At 53.2% G+C, this 21,400-nt stretch overlaps 1 protein-coding gene across 1 annotated transcript; it reads right to left on the bottom strand.

Annotated features, from left to right (window-relative positions):
- Positions 1-593: 593 nt before the first annotated feature.
- Positions 594-21,187, bottom strand: ZNF554 (zinc finger protein 554). The gene is made up of 8 exons (XM_081790579.1): positions 21,053-21,187; positions 20,201-20,348; positions 20,068-20,109; positions 17,485-17,546; positions 8,597-8,647; positions 6,170-6,296; positions 3,725-3,916; positions 594-2,934 (listed from the first exon to the last, which is right to left on the bottom strand). Exons 1-8 carry the CDS (start codon positions 21,185-21,187, stop codon positions 1,781-1,783), a joined length of 1,911 nt encoding a protein of 636 aa, XP_081646705.1. The 3' UTR covers positions 594-1,780.
- Positions 21,188-21,400: the final 213 nt, after the last annotated feature.

Here is a 21,400-nt window from a genome sequence, read left to right as displayed (position 1 = left end):
CCAAGGGAGAATTTAGAAAGCGCAGTCCCCCTGCATCCAAATGGGGCATGGGCCCTTGTACAGGTCGTTCCGGTTCAAATCCTGGGTCCGGCACCGTCTAGTCGTCTGACTCTGGACAAGCTCCCTTATTTCTGTTTGCCCTTTTGTAGTGTCGGCAGGTGAACAGCTACTACCTCTTGGGCTTGGTGAGAGTCAACGATGAACCACATACAAGGGCTGGAAACAGGTGACGCTGGTGCTGGTGCACATCAGAGCTCTCGGTCTCCACTCAGGCGAGTCCGCCTCGCAGGTGGGATTTCTCCCAAGCTGTCAAAGGCTCCTCCCCTGCCCCCCATCCCGAGACCGACTGCACTGCACCCTCCCCACCATGGCATCGGCAATCCTGATCAAAGAAACCCGGTATCCCTTGGGGTCGTTTGATTTCTACCTACCGTCAAAACGATTATAGCAACGCCAGACAAAATGACAAAAGGCAGGAAACCACACATCATCAGGTAACTCTGACAAACAAACTCTGTCCACTTCCTCCACATCTCTGCCCAGCCTTTGTCCGTTTATGTACATGTTCAGAATACACCGGACGGAGTCACACGTACCATTTTGCACGCTTTATTTTTCACTGTGCGCCCAAAGCTCTTTCTGTGTTAGCACACGTTCTATGTTGACACAGCCGGGCACGAAACAAGTTAGCACCTAGCTAAGGGACCGACAGGGGCAGGATGACTAAGTAAAATACTGAAACAGACTATTGAAACAAAAGTACTGAATATGGGGGCACCTGGGTGGCTCAGTTGGTTAAGCGTCCAACTTCGGCTCAGGTCGTGATCTCGTGGTTGGTGGGCTCGAGCCCTGCGTGGGGCTCTGTGCTGACAGCTCAGAGCCTGGAGCCTGGAACCTGTTTCTGATTCTGTGTCTCCCTCTCTCTCTGCCCCTCCCCCCACTCATGCTCTGTCTCTCTCTCTCTCTCTCTCTCTTTCAAAAATAAACATTAAAAAATACTGAATTTTGATGGGACACCTGGGTGGCTTTGTTGGTTGAATATCTGACTCTTGATTTCAGCTCAGGTCATGATCTCAGGGTTTGTGGAATCGAGTCCCATGTCAGGCTCTGCACTGACAGCACGGAGCCTGCTTGGGATTCTCATTCTCTCCCTCTCTCTCTCTCTCTCTCACTCTCTCTCTCCCCGTCTTTCTCTGCCCCTCTCTTGCTAGCATCTCTTCCCATAATAAACATTTTTTTAATACTGAATTTTGAAACAAAAGGTATTCTGTTTCAACAACTAAATTAGTTAGACGATTCTCAGCAAAATCCCTTTCCACATTGCTGTTCACATTTATCAATCTTTTCCCAAAGGACACACCCCACTCGGCATAGCTCAATGGCAATTTCCCCCACTAAAAGGTCCCTTCTCAGATCTAGACCTCGGAGCTTTTCTTCAAGAACGTGCATGGGACACCTGGGTGGCTCAGTCGCTTAAGCGTCCGACTTCGGCTCAGGTCACGATCTCGCGGTCCGTGAGTTCGAGCCCCACGTCGGGCTCTGTGCTGACCGCTCAGAGCCTGGAGCCTGTTTCAGATTCTGTGTCTCCCTCTCTCTCTTCCCCTCCCCTGTTCACGCTCTGTCTCTCTCTGTCTCAAAAATAAATAAACGTTAAAAAAAATTTTTTTAAAAGAACGTGCAGAAGCCTACTTCTTTTCAAACAGTCCCATCAGAAGGGCAAAATCTAACCATACTTCTGTAGCAGAGAGCTAAAAGGTACCTTACAGGCAGCAAGTGGTCTCTAAAACCCAATGAGGTTGCTGCTCTGATAGAAAGCTTTCCCACAATCAATTATTTTATAGGTTTTCTGACTGGTGTGAGTTTTCTGATGTGTGATAAGGGACGAGCTCTGGCTGAACGCTTTCCCACATTCGCTACAGCCGTACGGTTTCTCTCCGGTGTGAGTCCTCTCGTGCCTAACGAGGGAAGACCTCTGACTGAAGGCTCTTCCACACTGATTACATTCATAGGGGTTCTCACCGGTGTGAGTCCGCTCGTGTTGGTTAAGCGAGGAACGATCACTGAAGGCCTTTCCACACTCGTTACATTCATAGGGCTTCTCGCCCGTATGCGTTCTCTTGTGCAAGACCAGGTAAGAACTCTGGCAGAAGGACTTTCCGCAGTCTTTGCATTTGTAGGGCTTTTCCCCTGTGTGAATCCTCTGGTGTTGGGTGAGAGACGAAATCCTGTTGAAGGCTTTCCCACACTCGCCGCACGCATAGGGTTTCTCTCCAGTATGAGTTCTCAAGTGTCGTGTGAGGGTTGAGCTGTGCGTAAAGGCTCGCCCACATTCCTGACATTCATATGGTCTCTCTCCTGTATGGATTCTCTGATGTTCGCTCAGGGAATGCCTCCGGTTAAACACTTTCCCGCAGTGGTGACATTCAAAGGGTTTCCCCGCTGTATTCACTGTGTTGTGTGTTGTGAGAGCCATACCGTGAGGAAATGATTCCCCGCTTTCGGCGGCTCTGTTGTGTTGACTGAAGGCACTATTGTGGCCGACGTCTTTTCCACATTCGCTCCCTTCACAGGGTCTCTGATCTGTATATGCCATCTGATGATGGTTTAAGAATGGATTAGCTACCAAACTCTCAATATCTAGACCACAGTCGTGGGAATGTTCTTCTACAGAACCTCCTTGAGACAAAGCAAGGTCTGAGCTCATACTACAGGCTTCCCCAAACTCATGCCAGGCAGTGGTCTCCCTTGGAGCAAACACCTCCGCCTGGGGGTACGCCAGCTGCCTCCAAAGCCTGTGCAGGACTTCGCGATTCTCCTCAAGTTGACCACAGCCCCAGTTTCCTTTGGGAAGCTTTACTATACCACTGGGTGGTTCTTCCCCCCAAACCACCTTCTTACAAGATGACTCTTGGCTTTTCAGTATAGCAGCCAAATCTGAAATAAATTGAGGAAAGGGGGGAAGAGAAGAAACTTTTAACTTAATAATGGCGGCACAAAAGTACTTCCAACATGCATGAGGTACATGTGAATCCGCGTTCAAGTGTCAGCACTCAACACAGGGAGAAAACAGGAAAAGCTCCCGAGGCCAGGACGCAGTGTGAGAAGTTTGCCGATGATGGAAAATGGGGGGGGGGGATGTAAATGTGGAAGGGATGGCCCTACAAAGGAGGGGGGATGAGAATGGCAAAGAGAAAGAATTATCAAGAAGGCAGAGAGGGAAGATATGTAACAAGAAACACAGGTAGAATAGCTTCCAGGAGGCAATGAGGGGTGCTTGGGGGGCTCAGTCGGTTGAGCGTCCGACTTCGGCTCAGGTCACGATCTCACAGTTCATGGATTTGAGCCCCGCGTCGGGCTCTGTGCTGACAGCTTGGAGCCTGGAGCCTGGAGCCTGTTTCGGATTCTGTGTCTCCCTCTCTCCCTGCCCCTCCCCCACTCATGCTCGCACTCTCTCTCTCTCTCCCTCCCTCAAATAAACATTAAAAAAATTAAAAAAAAGAAAAAAGAAAAGAAAGAAATGAGATATATTTCCTCTGCACCCAAAGGCTTATAGAAGCCAGCTCACAGGACAAGCCTGCTGGAGAATGAATGAAGGTATCTGAGACACTGCAACCAAAGACCTCAACCTTCTCCTTATGCAAGAGGGCGTCTGTGGAGAGACCCGTGACCTGCAGTCCCCAAGACGCCGCCCCCGTTCAGTGGCTCGTATCCGCCTGGCTCTCACCTGAACAGGAGGTCTGGGGAGTTCCTTCCCCCCCCATCCACACAGCTGCTCCTTGCTCCAGCTGGAAAGGCACCACTGGTAGAAAGAGCGAACCCCCCACCCACGGGAAAGGACCGGCGGCCTGAGAGGCTTGGGCTGCGGACAGCGCACCAAACTCAATGCCTGCACCAGCACTTCGGGTCTTCAAGGTTTCTGGAAGAGACAAGAGCACACTGGAGACATGGCGTGTTGGCCAAGCTGAAGATTTTATTTTCCTAATTAAAAACTTGCGGACCTCGGGGCACCTGGGGGGCTCAGTCAGTTAAACACCCGACTCTTGATCTCGGCTCAGGTCATGATCTCCCGGTTCGTGGGATCGAGCCCCGCGTCGGGCTCTGTGCTGACCGCTCAGAGCCTGGAGCCTGCATGGGATTCTGTGTCACCCTCTCTCCCTGCCCCTCCCCTGCTCATGCTCTGCCTCTCTCTCTCTCTCTCAAAACTAAGCAAACGGTAAAAAATACTAATTAAAGAAACCTTGTGGCTCTCACATTTCCCCAAGGAGATCTACAAATGGCCAACAAGCACACGAAAGATGCTCAACATCATTAGGCATCAGGGAAACGCAAATCGAAACCACAGTGAAACACCATTTCACACTTACTAGGATAGCTATTATTTTTTTAATGTTCATTTATTTTTGAAATACACACACACACACACACACACACACACACACACACACACACACGTGTGAGGAGGGGAAAGGCAGAGAGAAAGGGAGACAGAGAATCCCAAGCAGGCTCTGCACTATCAGCACAAAGGCTGACGTGGGGCTCGAACTCATGAACCGCGAGATCACGACGTGAGCTGAAGTCGGACGCTCCACCGACCGAGCCACCCAGGCGCCCTGTAATTTTTTTTTTTTTAAGCAAAAACAGAAAATAAGGATTAGAGAGGATGTGGGCCAATCGGAATCCTTGTGTGTGGCTGGTACGATGGTGAAACACAGTCTGGCAGTTTCTCACAAAGGGAAGCACAGAGTCTCCATGTGGCCCAGCAAGTCCGCCCCGAGGCGTGCACCCGAGAAAGGTGAAAGCAGGAACTCAAAGTGCTATTTGCACATCTGGGTTCACGGGAGCATGATTCTCAACAGCTACAAAGTGTCCACCCGTGGATGTGTAGATAAATAAAATGGGGTCCATCCACACACTGAAATATTACTCGGCTTTAAAAACCAAGGGCAGGGGCGCCTGGGTGGCTCAGTCGGTTAAGCGTCCGACTTCGGCTCAGGTCATGATCTCCCAGTTCGTGGGGTCGAGCCCCATGTCGGGCTCCGTGCTGACAGCTCAGAGCCTGGAGCCTGCTTCGGATTCTGTGTCTCCCTCTCTCTCTGACCCTCCCCTGTTCACGCTCTGTCTCTGTCTGAGAACTAAATAAACATTAAAATGTTAACCTCATTAGTATCCTGTTACCATATCTAAAAAAAATTAAATAAAAAAATAAAAAAAATAAAAACCAAGGGCAGGGGCGCCTGGGAGGCTCAGTCGGTTAGGCATCCAACTTCAGCTCGGGTCATGATCTCACGGTTCGTGGGTTCGAGCCCCACGTCGGGCTCTGTGCTGACAGCTCAGAGCCTGGAGCCTGCTTCAGATTCTGGGTCTCCCTGTCTGCCCCTCCGCCGCTCATGCTCTGTCTCTCGCATTGTCTCAAAAATAAACATTTAAACAAACAAACAAACTGCTGTCTGCTGTCAGCACAGAGCTCACTTCAGATCCTCTGTTCCCCTCTCTCTCTCTCTCTGCCCTTCCCCCCCTCAAATAAACATTCTTTTAAAATTAAATAAATAAAAAATACACAGGAAGGACGTCCTGCCACCTGCCACCACATGGACAGACCCAGAGGCCACTGTGCACAGTGACAGAAGCCAGACACAGAAGGACACGTCCTTCTAGGGGGTCCCTAGAGGAGTCCTGTCCACAGAGACAGAGAGTAGACGGTGGGAGCCAGGGGTGGGGCAGAGGGCGGGGAGTCAGTGCTTTGTGGGGGCAGGGTCTCAGTCTGGGGAGATGGAAAGTTCTAGAAACAGATGGTGGGGGTGACTGCACATTTTGAATGTAATTACTGCCACTGAATTGTATACCCAAAAATGGTTTAAAAGGCAGATTTTATGTTATACATGTTTTGCCACACATACAAAAACATGTTTCATGACGACTCTGTACCCGAGGGGACTCGGGGACATTATCTAAGCCTCAGGTGAGATGTGCGGCTCGGCAGCAGCTCTGGGAGAAATCGGGTCACTTGCAGTGTTGAAGAAACCAGTGGACCACGCACCCCACAAGGGCAGGGGCCACACAGCTGCCTTATTCATCAACAACCCCCACTTCCTAACACGGCTCTGGACACACCGCGGAGGCTACGTGCGTGTGAACCGATGGGCAGGTGCGTGCACGGCGCTGGTCTTACCCAGTGCGGCCAGGTTCCTGTAGGTCTCCAGCATCACCTCTCTGTACAGCCTCTTCTGAGCAGGGTCCAGCAAGGCCCACTCCTCCCGGGAGAAGGCCACGGCCACATCCTCGAAGGTCACTAACTCCTAAAATACCACATCGATTCTGCTCAAGAAAGGCCCCCCCCCCACCTTTTTACAAGAGGGCCGAAGGCCGTGGCCAACAGGAGATCCACAGGGAGCAGGGAGCGAAGCCCGGAGGTCAGATTCTGCTAGGACTCAGATCTCGTGGGAACACATGGCCCGTTTCCTACTGGAGTGGTGAGTCCAACTTTTGGATCTGTGAGCGCGACATTCCCACTTGAGAATCTCCCCCTGCTTATTCTAGAAAGAGGTAGCTTGTGGGATCGGACGTGTATTACTGGCTTTCCAGGACGTGGCCTCCTCATCTGCTCAATGGAAGGAAAATGGAAGACACGCTTTCCGCTCCACGGGGTGCAGTGAGGCTGAGTAGTTCACGCCGGTCGGGGCGTCCGCTAGCGATACGGTCAGAGAACCCAGAAGCCACACCTGCCGATCCGCACGAGCGGGGAAATGTGGCAAGGGCGCCGATGGGCAAAGGAAGGGCACGTGGAGGGGGGATGGCGAATGTGTGGCGCCTGGCTGGCTACTGCAGCCGTCCTGGCTGGAACCAGCAGCTGGGCTGCTGTCTGTCGTGAGGGGAAAAGTTACCTATGGACTTGGAAAGCGATGGCTCCCACCCCAGGCGAGCAGGCCTGCTGGACCCTCTGGCTGGTTTTGGCCATTCTGGCTGAAGTTAAGGTGGCTTTTTTGTTTCGTTTTTAAAAAGCACAGTCCTGAGGCGCCTGGGTGGCTCAGTCGGTTGAGCGTCCAACTTCAGCTCAGGTCATGATCTCATAGTTCGCGGGTTCGAGCCCAACACTGGGCTCTGTGCTGACAGCTCGGAGCCTGGAGCCTGCTTTGGATTCTGTGTCTCCCTCTCTCTCTGCTCCTCCCCTGCTCACGCTCTGTATTTCTCTCTCTCAAAAATAAGCAAACATTAAAAAAAATTTTTTTTAATAAATAAATAAATAAAGATGCAGGCCTGAGCTGCTAAGGGGCTCCCGTGAAATCCTGCGTGGCCTGGACAGGCGATGACCCTCCGGCCTGACCGCCTAGGTCTGGGTGGCTCCATTTACTTAACACGAAGACAGATAAGAAGGGAACCCTGCCTGGCCTCGTGGCATCTCAGCTCTCCTGCTGCCGAGGGACAAGCCACAGCTTTGTTTGGAACCCTGACCCCACAGGTCCCGGGGGCGGCGTGGGCTCCAAGCTGAAACCTGACAGTGTCCCCGGGGGCCGTGCCAGCCTCAGCGAGCACCAGGCTGGCCTGAAAGTGGGTGTGCCTGCGATGACCAGGACTTCCATGCAGGGGCCAGAGCAGATCAACTACCCCTCTCCAGGGGGCCCCAACAAGGACAACATCCAGGACACTGACTGGACCCTTTGGATCGCCTGCAAATGTCCACAGGAAAGGGCCTGTTCTCCCAGGGACCACCTAAACCTGAGCTGTCAGTCGGCCCTATATTTCTGGTGCAGACACTGATCACTTTCTCAGACTCGTGGCTGCCATCCGAAGCCGAGAGCTAAGGGACAGGGACCCCATCTACCAGTCCCCACAGATGTGTTGTCCCAGTGGGTGGTGACCCCTGCTGTCCTGATGCTCATGGCCTGTAAGGCAGCTTCACATTAAACACAGCTCTTCCAGGCTTACAAAGACTGGCCCAGCCTCGGGAAGGAAGGACGTCCTGCCAGCTGCCACCACGTGGACGGACCCGGAGGCCACTGTGCGCAGTGACAGAGGCCAGACACCGACGGACACGTCCCGCGTGACCCCCCTCACAGGGGCTCCCCAGAGGAGTCCCGTCCACAGAGACAAGAGAGCGGATGGTGGGAGCCAGGGGTGGGGCAGGGGGTGGGGCGTTGGTGCTTCATGGGGACAGGGTCTCAGTCTGGGGAGATGCAAAGTTCTGGAGACGGGTGATGGGGGCGGCTGCACGACACCGCGAGTGCACTTGGTGCCGCTGAGCTGTGTGCTTAGAGAAGGTTACGATGGTGAATCTTTTACCACAACTGAAGTAACGAGACGGTGCTTCCCAGGCGGCCCCCCGCCGCGGTGGGGGAAGTGCTCCCTGCCGGGGACAGAAGCTCAGCTGTCTTGCAGGGAAACACGCACTGGACATGAGCCTGTGCTTCTGCTTTTACAAGAAGCAGAGGTTCTCGGACCCAGACGCTCACGGGGAAGGCTCCCTGAGCTCCCACACAGCAATGGGGCTCCCTTCCCTATCTGGGAATGCACTTCCCGTAGGAGTGCGTCCTCTGGGCACACTGGACACTTTCAGGGGAAGAGGAAGGTCCCACTCACCTGGGGACCGGGGGACACGTACCCAGCAGCCATCCTCTTCTCTTGGGAAAAGCAGGATCCGGGGCAGGCAGAGCTGCGGGAGGAGAAGGGACCGTGAAGGCCAGGCCCAGGCCTGTCCCTGATCCCCAAATCCTGGACCTGGACGCCTCTGGCACAATCCAGGTCCCCCCCCCCCCCACACACACACACAGTGTGGTCAACAGAAGCCAGGACAGAGGCCACAGGCCTAAATGGCCCCTTAACCCATGCATGGACCAAAATACTGAAGGTCTTGGAAGCTTACAAAGTATACCAATTCTATCACAGAGGAGTCTGTGCAAGTGTCCTGGGGCCACTGAAATAAACGACCACACGCTGGGGGCTTAAGACAGCAGAGATTTATTCTCTCATGTTCAGGAGGCCAGAAGTTGGATCAAGGTCTCAGGGCCAAAGCCCCAGAACAGGGTCCTTCCTGCCTCTTCCAGGTTCTGGGACTCCAGCTTCCCCTGGGCTTGCGGTCACATCCCTCCAGCTTCTGCCTCGGTGGTCACGTGACTGTCTTCTGACTCTGTGTCTCTCTTCTTATAAGGACGCCAGTCGTTGGATTAGACTCACCCATTCCCATACGACCTCATCTTAACTAATTACATCTGCAAAGACCCCGTTTCCAGATAAGCTCACATTCCAAGGTTCCGGGTGGACACGAATTTTGTGGGGAACCCCATTCAACCCAGTAGGACCTCCCAGCCTCGAAGCCCACAGGCCCCCACCCTTGGCGCCTCCCAGACTCATCTCTGCCTTCCCACAGCCCAGCCGGCTCCCTGGGGCCCCTCTCCCGGGCCCCCTCCTTTGCCCTGGACTCTCCTACCGGACCACCCCAGCTCTGCAGCAGGAAGGATCCAGATGTGCCTATCCCCCGGAAGGCACAGGCCAGACTGTGAGCCCTGCACACTCCCGGGAGGCTCCCTTCCCTTCCAGGCTGATTCTGGTGCTGCCTGGTGGCACCAAGGACCCTCTCTCGCCTCTCTGAGCCCTCCGTCCAACTAGGCCTTGACCTCTGGGCTTCTGAGTTCAGCTCAGATGCTCTGTTTTAGCCAGAGCCCTGCTAAGTCACTTCAGCTCGAAGCCCCCGCCCCGTGTCTGATCACCCTGGATATCCGGCCAATTTCCTCCTGCCCCACCCAGGTGGCGGGGGGTTGGGGGGGTTGGGGATCACCCAGAATGCCTGCAGCGGCAATCCTATCAGGTCTGTTCAGCCAGAATCCCCCGTGATGCGTCCTCACGGCAAGTGCCCGTCTGCTGACCCCCACCTACTCCCTTGCTATAAACCCCCGCTTGTCCACACTGCATCGGGGATGGGGCCCAGGTGCACCAGAGGTCTTTCCCCACTGCAACAGGTCCTGAACTGTTTCTCGTGCTCGAAGGACTGTCTGGCTGTGGCATCCTGGAGCAGTCCTGCTCTGTCCCCACTCACTACACGTGAGCCACCGGCCTGCTCTGGGTGATGTCGTAGGCGTGAAGTCTCTTGTAAACGCAAATTCTCATGCAGACTCATGAGGAATGAATAGAGGCCAGTTACTGGATACTTATGATGGGCGTGATCTGGATTCCTGGACGAAAACTTCAAAAATCACCACCCAGCCCTGTTAATAGAAAATCACCATAGGATTTTCATGGGAACACCCCAGTGATCATCCCCGCAGACAAGGCCCACAGATGCACACGTCATTACTGGGGACACTCCAAGGAGAGGCGGGACATCGGGTAGCTGAAAAGTCACACCTCCAAAATACTTGTTAATTACCGCCATGGTGTTAACGCATCTATCTGTAAATTCTTCCCTGGTCCTCCCTCCAGGATGCAGAGCCTCCCCTCCCCCGCGCCATCCACGTGGGTTCGCTCAGTGACTTGCTTCCAGCAAATAGTGCGGATACAGGGAAGAAGGGGAACTTTATTCCTGGAGAAACCTGGCGGACCCCGCCCTAGCCAAGTGATGAAGATCAGTGTCACTGTGATGAGGACAGGACGCCTGCTGTGATGTCCCCTGATGTGACAGGACACCTCTGGGCTACCTTCAGTGTAAGGTAACCTCAGTGTAATCACGAGAAAACATCAGATGAACTCAGTCCAAGGGACCTTCTACAAAGCACCTGGCCACTGCTCTTCAAAAGCGTCGAGGCCACGCAAAACCAGGAAAGTTTGAGGAAAGGTCACACTGGAGGAGCCCCAGAAAACAAGGCGAGATGGCGAGATGGCGAGATGTCACGTGGGACCCCGGATGCGGTCCTGGGCCAGAATGAAGGTCCTGGGCTAGTGGAAAACCTGGTGAAATCTAAATGAAGTTTGCAGTCTGGTTAATATTCTGAACCAAGGTTGATGTCTTGGTGGGTTGATGTGGCTTTTTTTAAGTTTATTTATTTTGAGAGAGAGAGAGTGAGAGCGAGAGAGCAGGGGAGGGGCAGAGAGAGGGAGAGAGAGAATCCCAAGCAGACTCCACGCTGTCAGTACAGGGCCTGACGTGGGGCTCGATCTCACAAAGTGCGAGATCACGACCTGAGGTGAAATCAAGAGTCGGACGCTTAACCGACTGATCCGCTCAAGAGCCCCGGTGGGTTGATGTTTTTAAAAACGGTGTGTGGTAAGAACACTTAACATGAGATTTATCTTAACAAATTTTAAGCGTAGAAGGCGCTGTTGCTGACCATAGGTACGGCATCTTCCGGCGGCCCTCTCGCACGTGCTCATCTTCCGTAACTGAGACTTGATGTTGCCCAGCCCCCTCCCTCGGCCCCTGGCGGCACCACTCGGGGGTCACGTCTTGGCTGTGATAAATGTCCCACAGTGAGATGTCAACATCAGGCGAAGCGTTCCCACTATGGCAATGTTAACCCTGAGGTAGCACAAATCGGTTCTTGGGACAGGGAGGGGAGAATGTAGAAAGTATTCTTTTACACGCATGCAGAACAGAGGCAGATACGGGCATGTCTCATTTCATTGCACTTCACGGCCACCGCGTTAAGACTGAAGGTCTGTGACAACCCTGCGTCACCCTGTTGGCACCATTTTTCCAACAGCATTTGCTCACCGCGTGTTCCTGGGTCATGCGTTGGTGATTCTCACGAACTCATTATCTTTTTTTAACTTTATTTATTTTGAGAGAGAGAGAGCACACGTGCAGGAAAAGGGGCCGAGAGAGAGAGAGGGAGACAGAGAATCCTAAGCAGGCTCCATGCTGTCGGCACAGAGCCCAATGTGGGGCTCGATCTCACAAACTGCAAGATCATGACCTGAGCCAAAACCAAGAGTCGGATGCTTAACTGACCGAACCCACCAGGCGGGTCTGCACTCATTATTCTTATAGTTGTTACGGTGATCTGTGACCAGTGATATGACTGGCTGACAGTTCACATGATGATTAGCATCTTGTAGCAGTTAAAGTACTTTCAAATTAAGATATTTACATTCTTTTATTTATATTTTTGAAAAAGTAGTGGAGATTTTTTTAATGTTTATTTTTGAGAGAGAGAAAGAGAGAGCGGGAGAGGGTCAGAGAAAGAGGGAGACACAGAATTGGAAACAGGCTCCAGGCTCTGAGCTGTCACCACGGAGCCTGATGTGGGGCTCAAACCCACGAACCGCAAGATCATGACCTGAGCCAAAGTCGGAGGCTTAACCGACTGAGCCACCCAGGAGCCCCTACATCGTTCTTTTAGATACAGTGCTATTGCACAAGTACGGCGAAAACATAACTTTTACATGCACTGGGAAACCAAACAATTCATCTGACTTGTTTCGCTGCGGTCATCCAGAACCGAACCCGCAATATCTCCAACGTTATGTCTGTACACATATATCTGTTGTCACAGGTTAATCTGTGTCCCCTCCAAATTCATACCTTCCAGTCCCAACCCCAGGACCTCAGACGGTAACTGTATTTCAAGATAGGGCCTTTAAAGAGGTATTAAGTCTAAATGAGGTCGTTAGGAATGGGCCCGGATCCAGTAAAACCAGTGTCCTTATAAGAAGAGAGGATTAGGACACAGACACGTGGAGAAGACTAGTCCGTTGTGGGAGCCGTGCAGCCCCAGCACCCAGACGCACCTCTGCTGCGAAATTTTCATGGCGGGGGCGGGGCACCCGGGTGGCTCAGTTGGTTAAGCAGCCGACTCTTGAGCTCTGGCTGACAGCGTGGTCTGCTTGGGTTCTCTCAATCTCTCTCTCTCTCTCTCTCTCTGCCCCTCCGCTGTTCACACGCGCTCTCTCTCAAAAAAATAAACATTAAAATTTTTTTCATGGCGGCGGGGGGGGGGGGGGTCAATACCCACGTGCTGGCTTTGATCCTACGCGATTGTCAGGAGACAGGCCAAGGGGGCGAGCTGGGTGATGCGTGGGTGGGACTCCACCCCGTTTTTGCAACATTGTATGAGTCTAGAATTAAGTCAAAGCTGAACATTTAAGAAAACAGCCGCCTCCCCACCAGGAAAGGGGGATCAGGGAACAAGGTTCCTTGGGGTGAGGCTGAAGGAAGAAGCCGGCGGAGAGCACGCACGAGGAGCGGCGGCGAGGCACTCAGCGCCTCCGCGCACACCTCTTCCAGAGACGGCGACTCACTTCCTAACAAAGAGCTCCCGTAAAGAACAGGCACTTGTCCAAAGGCGACACGCGAACGACCAAGCCGCGTGGAAAGGATGATCGATCTCATGAGTCATCACGGAAATCAGACCCACAGTGAGGAGGCCCCTCCCGCCCAGCAGGATAACTGGAGGCCACAGGACAGGAACAGGTGTTGGTGAGCATGGGAGGGGAATGGCCACCCTGGAGCAAGGGGTTGGGAGGTGGGTCGCTGTCCTGGAAGACGGTCTGGCGGTTCCTCAAATGGTTAAACACAGTGTCCATTGGACCCAGGGATGCCTCTCCTACCGTCTGCCCGAGAGAAACGAACACACACGTCCACACCAAAACCTGTTCACGAATGTGCGTGGCGGCACGACTCGCGGTGGCCGAAGAGTGGAAGCAACCCCAGTGCCCACCAACGGGTGAACGAGTAAGCACAATGTGGTCCAGCCGCGCGGTGGAATAGCACTCAGCCGCGAGCAGGAGCCAGGCGCCCACACGCGCTGCCCCGCGGTCAGACCTGAACACATGACGCTCAGGGAGGGAACGAGACACGAGAGGCCACACGGGGTGTGTGAAACGTCCAGAACGGGATCATCCAGGGACAGGCAGGGGGGCTCGTGGGGACTAGGGGAAGGAGGGTGACTGCTGATGGAGACAGGGTTTCTTCTGGGGTGATGGAATGTTCCAGAACTAGACAGACATGATGACTGCACAACTCTGTGAATACACGAGAAATCACTGAACTGCATACCTGAAATGAATGAATTGGTTTGTGGACTATATCTAAATAAAGCTGTTAGCCAAAAATAAACCTAACAAACCTGGAAAAAAATACCATGGCTAACTCCAGTAAGCATGTGTAACTGGTTTTTTTTTTCTTTTTTGGACATGTAACTGTTTAAGAAAAAAATTTTTTTAATGTTTACTTTTTTAAGAGAGAGAGAGACAGAGCATGAGCCGGGGAGGGGCAAAGAGAGAGGGAGACACAGAACCCAAAGCAGGCTCCAGGCTCCGAGCTGTCAGCACAGAATCTGACCTGGGGCTTGAACTCACAAACCCTGAGATCATGACCTGAGCCAAAGTAAGACACTTAACCGACTGAGCCACCCAGGCGCCCCATAACTGTTTAAATTATCAAGGAAGGGGCGCCTGGGTGGCTCAGTCGGTTAAGTGTCCGACTTTGGCTCAGGTCATGATCTCACAGTTCATGGGTTCGAGCCCCGTGTCGGGCTCTGTGCTGGAGCCTGGAGCCTGCTTCGGAGTCTGTATCTCCCTCTCTCTCTCTCTCTCTCTCTGCCCCTCCCCTGCGGGCTCACACATGCTCTCTCTCCCTCTCTCTCTCTCTCAAAAATAAATAAACATTAAAAAAATTTTTTTTAATAAAAAAAAAGAAATCACCAAGGAAGACGTGATCTGTAAGGGCAACTTCTTTTACAAACCACTCATGAAATGAAACAGATAAAGTAGAACAAAAGTCTGAAAATCTAGAAGATGAGCCGGAGTGATGCAGAGTTCTCACGGAGAGCCGGCCCTGCCTTGCTCTGCCCTGTAGCTTCAGCTACAAAGGGGAGCAGGCTGTGCCCAGCCATGCCCCCAGGGCATCAGACGTGTCTTTACAAGGACATGCATGCTTCACCCTGACGAAACATCTGCTGATGACACTGAATCAGGTCCTCTAAAAGACACGCTCCAGCCCTGACCCTCTGGTACCTGTGAAGGTGACCCCATTTGCAAGCAGGATCTTCGCAGATGAGATGAAGTCATAGAGGAGTAGAGTGGGCCCGATGCCACGGGCTGGTGTCCTTAAAAGAGACGCATGGGGCGCCTGGGTGGCGCAGTCGGTTAAGCGTCCGACTTCAGCCAGGTCACGATCTCGCGGTCCGTGAGTTCGAGCCCCACGTCAGGCTCTGGGCTGATGGCTCGGAGCCTGGAGCCTGTTTCCGATTCTGTGTCTCCCTCTCTCTCTGCCCCTCCCCTGTTCATGCTCGGTCTCTCTCTGTCCCAAAAATAAATAAAAAACGTTGAAAAAAAAAAAAAAAAAAAAAAAGAGACGCAGACACACAGGAAGAAGGCCGTGTGACAATGGACGTAGAGGCTGGAGTGACACAGCTGTAAGCCAAGGGACCCCAAGCGTAGAGAAGGACCACAGGGAGCTGGAAGAGGCAGGAAGGGTCCTCCCCTGGAGGCCTGCTGACCCTGGATTTCAGACTTCTGGCCTCCAGAGTGTGCAAGAGGAAGCTTCTGGCGTTTCAGCCACCCAGTCTGCCCCGGGACGCTCACAAACACCAAAGGCAAACAGAGGGGCAGCGTTCCTTGCCGCCCCCGCCCCCACCCCCCTAGCCTTGCTGCCAGGGAGCCTCACGCAGGGGATTCTGTGTGAGCGCCCGAAGGCATCTACCACTGCCTCCCACACCGCGTGAACTTCCGTCTTTGCTCTTGGGACTTTATTTTATTTTATTTTTTTTTCAACGTTTTTTTTTTTATTTATTTTTGGGACAGAGAGAGACAGAGCATGAACGGGGGAGGGGCAGAGAGAGAGGGAGACACAGAATCGGAAACAGGCTCCAGGCTCCCAGCCATCAGCCCAGAGCCTGACGCGGGGCTTGAACTCACGGACCGCGAGATCGTGACCTGGCTGAAGTCGGACGCTTAACTGACTGCACCACCCAGGCGCCCCTGCTCTTGGGACTTTATAAATATTTTTGTTAATGTCTGAGAGACAGAACGAGACCGAGCATGAGCCGGGGGAGGGGCAGAGAGCGAGGGAGACAGAATCCGAAACAGGCTCCAGGCTCCGAGCTGTCAGCACAGAGCCCGACGTGGGGCTCACACTCACGAACTGTGAGATCATGACCTGAGCGGAGGTCAGAGGCTTAACCCTCTGAGCCCCCCAGGCGCCCCGGCTCTTGGGACTTGAAGCCACAGCTCAGGGCAATGGGTCCAGGTCCCCCAGCCCCTTCCTAGGTCCTGCAGAACAATTCTCTCCCATCGTCTGATGGTTCGAAGACCCTCCTACCTTGTGGCAGATGCCAGTGGTCCCTTCAGCCCCCTCCTTCACCCAGACCTGTGCCACATGGCTTGGGACCTTCCCTTTCAATGTTCAAACCACAGAAACTCATCATTTCTCCCCAGGAAGGGCCTGATGAGGCCAATGAGGAACTCCTCTCAGGATAAAGTGTTAAGTCGGGATCTCCCCCTCAGCATTGTGAACGGCGGTTCGGGTCGTTCTCGCGGGGCGGGGCGGGGGGTGCTCTTCTGGGCACTGGGAGGAGTTGAGCAGCGTCCCTGGCCTCACCTACTCCACCCCAGGGCTCAGCAGGGTGACAACCACAGATGTTCCTAGATACCACCACGGTCCCTTAGGGACGGAGGCACTCCCCAGTGAGATCTCCCTGGTTTAGGGGAGTCTACCCACCCCCAAGACACTTTGTGTGCCACCATTATCCACTCTAAGGAGGTCCCAGGAGGCTGCACAATTAAATACACACACGGCGGGGGGGGGGGGGGGGGGGGGTCACTCTGGTTCCTACTGTCTGACCCTTTGGGGATTTATTCTGGTTTCTAGTGAGCAGGGGTCGGACTCAACTGGTTTTCCAGATAATAACATAGGGTGTCTCCGCCTCAACCCTGTGGACACTGGGGCCGGATCATTCTCTGGGGTGGGGCCGTCCTGGGCACTGCAGGGGGCTGAGCAGCATCCCCGGCCCCCACCCACTCGATGCCGGGGGCATGCCCCCAAACACTGCCGCCCCCCCCACCGCCCCGCCCCGTCATGACAACCACCAACGACCGCAAGCACTGCCAAGTGTCTCCTGGGGGATGGGGCAGGCAGAATAGTCTGGGGGAGACCCCGGGTCAGCCAAGGAGCCCTAGTGAATTCACATTCCCAAGTCTGAGCGTTCGACCCCTCTCGGCCTTTAAGAGCAAATAGGGTTTATTCCATTTCCCTTTCAAGTGCGGCCCCTCCCTCACAGCAGAGCGCGCCCCCTGGGTCTCACGCTGGGGGCCCCCCCGCCGGGCAAGGGTCAGATGTGCCATTCTGGGCGCTGGGCGGCCTCCGTCGCCTCGAGTGACAGACAGGGCAAACGCCCACGGGAACGCCTCGGCCGCCCCTCCCGCCGGACCCCCGCCCAGGGCCCCGAACACCCGTCTTCAGGCGCGGTGACCCCGGGGTGGGCGCAGGTGCCAACCGGGGCGCACCGCTCGGGCGCCACCGGCTCCCGCCCGGGCCCGCCGCGGCCAGTCCCGGACGCCGCCTCCCTCCGCCCCCCGGAGCCCGCGCCCCCGCCCCCTCCCTGCGCCCCGTTAACTCACGCCGCGCCGCCGCTGCCGCCGCCTCCCCGACGAGCGCAACCAGGACGGTCTCCGCAGTGCGCCTGCGCACCACGAAGCCGCGAACTACAAGTCCCAGGAGGCTCGGGGGTGGAGCTGGGGGGGGGGGGTGGTCCCCCGTCCCTCTGGGGCAACGAGTCGAGTCACAGCGCCATCTGCGGGCGGGAGGTGTCTCCGCAGGACTGAGAAGCTTCCTGCAGCTGCACACAGCCGCCGGCCGCAAACGCGCGCCCGCGCCGTCGGGCAGGTGCGCGGAGGGCTCCGCCAGGCCTTAAATGAGGGGCCAATCGCCAGCCTTCCATTTGGCGCGGTGCCAGAGACATACAGATTTGCCTATTGATTAACAAATCATGGAAACGTATAATCCGTTTTTTGCTTGCTAAAATGATTTAGCTTGTTTTAATGATACTATTTCTTACTAATACCAATATGTTGATTTGTGTTATCAATATGTTGCAACAATAAAACTACCATAATTAATGTATTAATGTATTGGAGCTTAGTAATATCTGATGTTGTAATTAACTATAATATTCTGTATAGTCCAGTAAATGTAACCAACCTTCTAGAGGCGTCTGGGTGGCTCTGTCCACTCTTGGTTTCAGCTCAGGTCACGATATCACTGACTCTGCACCGGCAGCGGGAAGCCTTCTTGAGATTCTCTCTTTCCCTTCCCTCTCTGCCCCTCCCTGCTGGCTCTGTCTCTGAAAAATAAATATTTTTAAAAATGTAACCATCTAGTAATAAAACAGTAATAAATTATATACATATGTGATAAATTCTACATTTAAAGAATTCTTATTATTGGTCCAAATCGTGATATGTATTATATGTATTTCTGAATATTATTTCTCTTTTTTTAATGTTTATTTATTGTTGAGAGAGAGAGAGAGAGAGAGACTGCACAAGCCGGGGAGGGGCAGAGAGAGAGGGAGACACAGGATCTGAAGCAGGCTCCAGGCTCCGAGCTGTCAGCACGGAGCCCGACGTGGGGCTTGAACTCACGAACCTCGAGATCATGACCTGAACCGAACTCGGACGCGCAACCAACCAACAGAGCCACCCAGGCACCCCTATTTGCCTTTCTCGCTCTTTCTCTCTATGCAATGCCCAAGCCCTGAGCTGCGTGTTTTCCTTAGAGAAGAAACGGGGTCCCCTGAAGTGGAGAGAAGTTGGCAGTGTTTCCTCCATTAGGCACTGGAGATGGTGTGTCACGTGATACGTAATTATAAACATCATGCTTGTGACTTTGTCATCCGATTTACAGACACTGGGGCAGAACGGATTAGGATCTTTTCTCCAGAGTTGCATCTCACTTGTTTCAAGCCTAGATTGGGAATCTAGTCCTCGAGTGGCTTTGATTTAAGTACGATAAACATCAGGTGAAGGTCCCAAGGGCTGGATGAATTTGTGTAACAGATGGCCCAAGCCAACGCAACAACGCACATTATGTGTGTTATACCCGAATGCGTTCCCCACCCCAACCCACCCCCAAATTCTTAGGTTGACACCTGGTGGCCAGTGTGATGATATTAGGAGGTGGGGGCCTTTGAGAGGTGGAGTCATCACGGATGGGATTAGTGCCCTTATGAAAGAGACCCAAGAGAGCTCCCTCGTCCCTTCTGCCACGTGAGGACGCAAGGAAGAGGTCGGCTCTCTGCAGCCTGGAAGGGGGTTCTCCCCTACCGGAGCCAGGACCCTTTATTATACCAGCCTGAACAGACTCAAGGTGTTGAAGAATTTCCCAACCCCACTTTTTCAGTCTGGTTTTTCCAGTCTTAGCCCGTGATGCAGAAGATACGCTGTCCAGACTGTCTGTTTAGGACTGGAGGACCTGTTCCTCCTCGTGCCCCTCCACACTGCTGCTGGCAGTCCTGGGCTTTCAGCCTCAATTAATAAAAAATAGTAGCAGTGGTTCCCCGGGGTGGCTCAGTCGGTTCAGCGTCTGACTCTCGATTTTTCAGCTCAGGCCATGATCTGAAGTTTAAGCCCCACATCGGGTGAGCCCCTTCTCTCTCTCTCCCTCTCCCTCTTGCACCAATTCTCTCTCTCTCAAAAAAAAAAAAAATCCCTTTGCAGACAGCCTACTCCTCTACTGACTACTCCTTTGTGGTCTATTCAATAAACTTCTATCTCCTCTTAAAAAGTCACTTTAATTGTTACTGGTTTAAATACCTAAATTCAAAGTCATAGATTGTCATATAAAATGGTAAGAAAATAAATCAAAAGGACATAACGATCCAAGATATTTATGCGTCTATTAACAGAGCTTCAAAATACACAAAGCGGGGCACCCGGGGGGCTCAGTCAGTTGGGCGTCCGACTTCGGCTCAGGTCACCATCTCACGGTTCGTGGGTTCGAGCCCCGCGCCGGGCTCTGTGCTGACGGCTCGGAGCCTGGAGCCTGCTTCGGATTCTGTGTCTCCCTCTCTCTCTGCCCCTCCCTTGCTCGTGCTCTGTCTCTCTCCCTCAAAAATAAAGACTTTTTAAAATTTTTAAGTAAATAAATACAAACAAAATACACAAAGCAGAAATGCAAGGAGAAATGGGTAAGGGCACACTTACCGTTGGAGATGATTTCTATATTCTTCGTATCAATCAGAGTTCCTGGAGGTAAACAGGGAGGTTAACTTTTAGGGACTGCGTGATGTGATTACGGGGGCTGACAAGTACAACATCCACAGGGCAGGCTGGAGACCAGGGAAGAGTAGCTGTTGTAGCTCAAGACCATCGTCGTCCTGACCGACGTCGTCAAAGGCCGTCGTCGTCCTGTGGCGGGATTCCTTCTTCCTCGCTGGACCCCAGTCTTTCCTCCTTGAGGCTTCCAACTGATTGGATGAGGCCCCCTGACATGACGGAGGGTAATCTCTTCACTCAAAGCGGGCTGATTTAAATGGTAATCACACCTGGGTTCCCCAGGTGGCTCAGTCCGTTGAGCACCCAACTTTGGCTCGAGTCATGATCTCACAGTTCGTGAGTTCAAGCCCCAATTCGGGCTCACTGCTGTCAGCGCAGAGCCCGATTCAGATTCTCTGCCCCTCCCTCTCTCTCTGCCCCTCTCCCACTTTTACTCTTGCTCTCTCTCAAAAAATAAAAAAAAAAACATTAAAAACAAATAAATGTTAATCACATCTAAAGATTCGACCTCCACAGCAACATCTAGACTGATGTTTGACCCAACAATGGGTACCATAACCTACCCCAATAGATGCATAAAATTAATCACCACCCCCTTCTCTCTCTCTCTCTCAATAATTAACAGAACAAGTGGGCAGAACGTCAGCAAAGGTGTCGATTTAATCAACCCTATCGACAAACTTGACGGGACTGCCGTGTATGAGACACTCTAGCCAACAAGAGCCAAACACACATCCTTCCCAAAAGCGCACAAAACGGATGCAAAGACAGATTATATTCGAGGCCATAAAATTGTCTTCGATACATTCAAAAGGATTCAAGTCCTACAGAATAAGCGTGATTGGCTAATGCTGTATTAACACGGTACTGGGCTCCCTCACGCTGCTTCCAGTGAGGGAAAACTGGACCCCACTCTCCTCTTCCCCTTCAGATCCCTGAGGGCCCTTTGGATCTGCCCTTGAATGGCAAAGCTCAGTTTCCAGCTCTGCATCAGATGGCCTCCAGGGATGCCGTTCTGGTCCCAGACGCGGTGGCCGTGTTGCCGCATGGTGGCCGGACCTGGGTGGGGCCGTGTGTCTCGAATGATAGGAAGGGGAGCAGTTCCTCTGGGATTTGAAGAGGAAACGGTCAGGAAAGGTATCTTGCACAGCCTTGGACGGAGGGGATTCCCGCCACAGGGCGATTCCAACCTCTCTCAGAATGGATTCCCAGAGTCAACGATTTAACAGCCAACGTGACTGTCGTTTGTGGGGACGCCAGT

Source organism: Panthera onca, chromosome A2 (assembly GCF_046562875.1).
Source record: "Panthera onca isolate mPanOnc1 chromosome A2, mPanOnc1 haplotype 2, whole genome shotgun sequence".
Classification (NCBI taxonomy): Eukaryota; Metazoa; Chordata; class Mammalia; order Carnivora; family Felidae; genus Panthera; species Panthera onca.
The sequence above is the reverse complement of the archived record's forward strand: the minus strand, read 5'-3'. Positions and strand labels throughout refer to the sequence as shown.